The sequence below is a fragment of the Lolium perenne genome, chromosome 7 (genome assembly GCF_019359855.2).
Source record: "Lolium perenne isolate Kyuss_39 chromosome 7, Kyuss_2.0, whole genome shotgun sequence".
In the NCBI taxonomy this organism is placed as follows: domain Eukaryota; kingdom Viridiplantae; phylum Streptophyta; class Magnoliopsida; order Poales; family Poaceae; genus Lolium; species Lolium perenne.
This window is the reverse complement of record NC_067250.2, coordinates 41,512,521-41,518,517: the sequence shown is the minus strand read 5'-3', so window position 1 is coordinate 41,518,517 and position 5,997 is coordinate 41,512,521. Positions and strand designations below refer to the sequence as shown.

Sequence of the window (5,997 nt, the reverse complement as noted above, 5' to 3'; positions counted from 1 at the left end):
TGTGCGACGATAAAATTTGAGAAGCCGTAGCAACGCACGGATATTCAACTAGTAGATGTAAAGATAGAAAACAAGCTTTGGAGAAGAAGACCGATGGCTCGAGATCCATGTAGCTGCCGTTTTCTTTTTGACGCGCGCATCTATCGTCTGGGGCGAGTTGGAGCAGCAGCAAAGTCAAGCCAGCATGAGGACATGCCTTTAGGCCACAATCCGCTGACCAGGATGGCCAGCACGATGGACCGATGTTGACCCAACCAAGGAACGAGCATGCGTTGATCGACGAGCCACTCTCGCTGCTGCAGATCAATGCGCTGACCGCACTCTCCAAGTGAGCCAAAGCCAAGGGAGCCCAGCTTGCACGCTGACTACCTCCTTGCAACGTCTTCGGTGATCAGGTTTCCTTATGAATAGCAATTTGTTAGTGTGGAATGTTTGGGGGCTCAACAATCCAGCCCATCGTATCGTCGTGTTAGTAGTTGTGCATAAGTTCAACGTGGAAATAGTTTGTTTGCAAGAGTCAAAGCTATAAATTTTAGATTTGGAAATTATCAAAAAATGTGGTGGTGCTGATTTTACCGATTTGGTTTTCCCCCATGCGGATGGCACCCAGGGAGGGATTATTTTGGCATGAAAAGTTTCGCAGGTTCCTGCTTGTTGGTCATTCCATCTCACCCACTCTCGTTGTTGTATATGTACTGTTAGAGACTGTCGAACAAGTGTATGACCCCAACAAAATTCTCGAACAAGGTTAGAGAGCGGGAAAAGCATTAGCATGTGCTACTTTTGAAAGAAAAATGTGCCAATGAATTTTGGAAATAATGGTATTGATGCATTTATTTGTGATCATCAAGCTTAAGGCATCTTTAATAGCATGTGCATTTAAAAAAATATATCAATATTTTAAAAATGTTATAGTATGTTTAAATTGTACTACGATTCCCGATACAGTTTGAAAACAAATAATCGAACTTAGACACACCCGGAGCGATTTTTTTTTTCCTCTCGAGTGCCTCCAAGGCTTACCCGACCCCGACCGGCATCCCCCCAAAATCAAACCCTTCTCGGCCGCTGCTCCGGCGACCTCCCCGGAGACGAAGCTCTACGACCCAATCGCGCGGAGCGCTCACTCACCATGACGGAGGTACTCCTCGATCTCACTTCCTCATGCGAAATTTAAGGCCGTGCGTCACCCTTCCGGGGCTGCGAGATTCACGCCCACAGATTTGGGCGTAGCCCGGTGCTTATTGCGGTTGATGCCACGCCCTTCGCATAAGAATCGTGTTTTTGCTGGGCTAGCTAGCTGATTGACTCGGGACCTCGCGCGGCGGCTGTATAGCTTTTGGTCTCGTGGGGGTTCTCGAAGAATTAGGGTTAGGTTCCTTGATTGTGCATGGTTCAGTTGCGAAGAAGGAGGGCTTTAGTTTTGGGAGGCCGAACTGCAGACAGTTCAGAACTAATGCCCTGTGATGTGGTTCCGTGTTGGCATCTTCCATGATGGCACTTCATCCGTCTAGACTTTAAGGACCTTTCGAAAATTTACCTGCAATCTTGTGCTGGCTGTTGTGTTATTAATCTGTCATGCTCTTGAACATCCAGTTATTCAAGTTAAACTTTGGGACTAATAACTTCTCCTCTCTTGTTTCAGTACTGGGTGAGCCAAGGAAACAAATGGTGCGACTTGTGTAAAATTTTCATATCAAACAATCCGTTCAGCATCAGAACGCATGAACTTGGCAAACGGCACAAGGACAATGTCACCCAAAGATTGTCTACTATGCAAAAGGATGGTGCTGCTAAGGAAAAGGAGCAGCAGCAAGCAGCTAAAGCCCTCCAGCTGATAGAAGCTGTAAGTCCTTAATTTTCTGTATTTTTATATTTAGTGCTATCTATCAGTTAAGTCCAGCCATGACATTAGTACCTCATGTGAACTGGATTTGTAAACGGAAAATATGGTGCTACATTCTTACAGCACAGACTTTCCGTCTTAAATATTTGCTTGATGTATTCTGTTGCAGTTTGTCCTGAGTTGCGGAGGCAGCATGCCTGATTATATTTTATTTTATTTCTATGCAGAAAGCTAAAAAGAGTTACCAGAAAGATTTAGAGAATAACCAGAGAAACATGGATGGTGACAGTTCTGCAGCACCTGGAGAAGGTTGATTTCTTTGATACCTGAATACCTGTTGCATTCCGTCCTTAGTTTACCATTGTGTTTTTTTGTCAATTTGTTTTTACCATTATGTGCATAGTCACATCGTGTAGCATAAAATAGATGATCTATTTTTAGCATCTCCTCGAGCTTTCGTTACCTTGCTGACTTTTCTCCTACTGATTCTAGTTGTTCACTTCCTTAGTTCCCAGCTAGATGGCCACATCACAGCAGGGGAATGTGATTGCTGAACCAAGGAAGAACCCGATATTTATCGTCAGTTTTTCAAGTCCCACTTGTTTCTTATCCTTAAATTAACCATTTGAATATATCTTCCTAGCTGGTTCAATACTATATCCAACTTTCTTTTTATTCGTGCAAGCCAAACGTCCTTACTAGAACATCTCAATAAATTCTTATTTGATAGGGCACAGCTAAGACAGCATTTCAATTACTGACTCTAAAATCACCATTGAAATTTAGCTAGCTGCAAGTTAGTAAAGGTGTATTTTTCACGAACTGTACCCAGCAAAGTGTCTAGTTGTCCAACAATTTAGCATGTGGCCTGGTGGTTAATATATGAATTCGGGTTCTACCAGTAACAAGACAATTTGGGCTATATTACCATAATATGTGTCATTTGGGCCTTCATTCATTATTGCATCAAATCGGACACCACTGTTTTGGTTGGTGCTCTTTTTATCTTGGGTGATCGTGTAAAATGTATTCCCATTTATCTCGTACCCTTGGAAAGTCACTACAGTTGAAGATGGTGTCTGGGCCAGCAAGTACAGCTGATCTTCAATATCTTTGTTATTCATGAGATGTTTTTGCAACCAACCGCCGAAAGTCGACATGTGTTCACGTCTAATCCAACCGTTCGACTGCCCCAGGTTCTGGGAGCGTAGAAAGTTCTTGTGGTCACCGATATACGGAGCCACCAAGGTGGAACTTTGTAGAACTGTGTAGTGTGCTTGAGTCAAAGAAATCCCGTCCCTACATATCATTGATTTCCTTCCTAGTGTGCCTTTTCCACTTAGTCTCCCTTCATGCCGCGATTCAGGAACACCAATCGACTTAAGGTCAGGAATAAAGTCAACACAGAATTCAATGACCTCCTCTGTTCCATAGCCCTTGGAGATGCTTCCTTCTGGCCTAGCACGGTTATGGACATATTTCTTTAAGACTCCCATGAACCTCTCGAAGGGGAACATATTGTGTAGAAACACCGGACCGAGAATGGAAATCTCATCGACGATAGCGAAGACTATCTGCCAGTAATACTAAGCAGGCAGTTATTTCCTCTGTGCAGATTCCATAGTATGAACTAGCAGAACATCTGTACTATAGTTACAGCCTACAAAACAGCAAAACACATACACCTGCACTACTTAATTTAAAAGGCTATTTTATTTTGCGACACAAGTTGAATATACCAAACTCTAGTTGAAAGTTGATTGCAACATGCTCTGAATGTTATTTCTCTATGCAACGACTACTCCCTCCATATAGTTGCATAGCCGTGACTACTAAAATGGCTATGCATAGTTATGTTTTTCTCTTTACACAAAAACATAAACTACCTAGTCAAATCGTGGAACTGAAGAGTCGAAAAAGACTCATGTTCACGTGGTTGATTACTGTGAGAACAAGGCACTGCAGCAGCAGGCTGGAGAAGTGTCGATCCGTGTCTGAAACCTAGGCGATGGAAGTTACATGAGACACGTACGCCCGCCGGTGTCAGTATGTGATTGATGTATCATGGCTCATGCAGGGCGTCATCCTCGCCCACTCTCTGTTGCCTTCTCATCCACTTCTCTCACAACACCGACGCCTTCTTTCCAGCTGGCCTTTGGTGATTTGGATACAAGAGTACATGATACCATGGAGAAGGGACACGGTGTTTTCAAGACGTGTTAGAGAGAGAGATATATAAGATAGGTGATGGAAACCTAATCGGATTGCCACATGTGATTAATTTGAACATGTGTCGTTCTGGGCCAGGGCCTCGATGGAGATTTCAAATGGGCCTGGGGGACTTCGGGCCTAGGAAAAAATGGGCCAATGGGGGACTTTGAGCTCATATTGTTTGTGTGACACCAGGCATTCACCAATTCAACCTTAATAATAAAGAAGATTGTGAAGTATACTCTGTATGGACTGATGGAAAATCTGATAATGTTGCACTGTGCCAAAGCATATTTTTTCGAGATTGTTAACAATTCATTGATGTCATTTTGAAGGTCTTATCTGTGTTGGTTAACATGTTTGAAATCTTGTCTCTGCAGGATGGGTATTCGACTCAACTACAGGGTATTATCATGATAAATCTACTGGACTTTACTACGACTCAAACTCTGGATTCTATTATTCTGATGGTTTAGGTACATCCTTTAAGCAGACACAGATATCTGTATTTCGTATTTGTCCTTTCATGCTTACCAGAAATGTTCTTTGTTATAATTCATAGATTTATGTTTCTTTCGCTGAGCAGGCAAATGGGTAACCCAGGAAGAGGCATACAAGTCGGTGGAAACTTCCAAAACTGATGTTGCACAATCGTCAACTTCGCAAGCGAAACCACCTGGTGGTGGCGGAGTTATCTCGAGTATCAAAGGAGGGCCAGCTCCAGGTTTGGTGGTCACAAAACCACTGAACCCGATGAGAGCTGTGAAGGGCGCTCCATCTGGTGTTGCTGCTAACAAGAGAAAAAGAGAGGAGAAGAAGCCCAAGGTGGTCACGAAGGAGGAAGAAGCGGCCCTCAGAGCGCGGGAGGCGGCGAGGAAACGAGTTGAAGACAGGGAGAAGCCTCTGATGGGATTATATAAGACGTACTAGGAGGTGTCAGTGTTGACAAACTCTCGGGGTTGTGCCCGGTTGTGCTACCTGATGTAATGGAAATGCCATTGGATGAATTGTGCTGAGAAAAAGATGAGGATCCTGCTGAGTTTTCAGTCTTTCATAGAGCTCTTCTGCACCAGCTACGCATGCCTGCAGTGCAGTGTACCATATACCTCATCAAAGCTGCTGAATTTGGTCAATTCCCCTTGTGTGGAACATGTAAAAAAAAGAGCAGTTACAGTAGCATTTTCTTGTTCTTTTCCGGCGAGTTCTGTGAAATGTAGCCACTGGATTCTGCTTGACAAATTGTACCATCTACTCCGGCGCAAACATGTAAGTTGGAATGCCGTTGTTTTCCTCTTTTGTGATGACAGCGTGACATACAGTAACCTGGTACGCTTGGGAGAATTTTCCAGCAGGCGCTGTCAGCCAGTTAGACTGAACGGGTCGAAACTTTGTGTTAGGAATGCACAAAAACTTGAGTTAGGGTTGCAAAGTTGGACAATTCCGCAAATCGAAACTTTGTGTACCCTTGGGTGCCCTCTCGTTAGGGTAGCAAAGTGGACATTCCGTAAACCTTTTTTTTTTTTTTTTGAACAACTGGTGGCGCCGGGGGCGCCGAAATTTTATTCAGCTCATAGACAGTTTACAACATGTAGTACAATCCCTTGTTCAGAAAAATGGGAAAGAGTAAGAGCAAATGGGCAATTGTCTACAGATTTGTGAGCTGAATTAGAGCAACTAAAGATAGGCAAAGAGCTGTCTTGTCTGATTGCCTGTTGTGCGCAGTCGTGAGCAATACTGTTGAGATCCCTGGAGATGTGATAAACATTTGCAGCTAAACCTCTTGATGCTTTCTGGTAAGTTGCAATCTGATGTCGGAGTTCCCATGGTACATGATCACCTGAGATGCTGTTGGACGCAGCTGCTCTGGCAAGTGTGAGATTATCTGTGAAGAAATTGACTTCTTGGATACCAGTATTTCTCGCAATGTGTGCTGCCAGATT

The 5,997-nt window shown here is 43.7% G+C and overlaps 1 protein-coding gene across 1 annotated transcript; it reads left to right on the top strand.

Moving 5' to 3' along the window:
• Positions 1 to 982: 982 nt before the first annotated feature.
• LOC127317728 (zinc finger protein ZOP1) lies at positions 983 to 5,353 on the top strand. The gene is made up of 5 exons (XM_051348324.2): positions 983 to 1,141; positions 1,646 to 1,846; positions 2,074 to 2,155; positions 4,438 to 4,533; positions 4,644 to 5,353. Exons 1-5 carry the CDS (start codon positions 1,133 to 1,135, stop codon positions 4,985 to 4,987), a joined length of 732 nt encoding a protein of 243 aa, XP_051204284.1. The 5' UTR covers positions 983 to 1,132; the 3' UTR covers positions 4,988 to 5,353.
• The last annotated feature ends 644 nt before the right edge of the window (positions 5,354 to 5,997 follow it).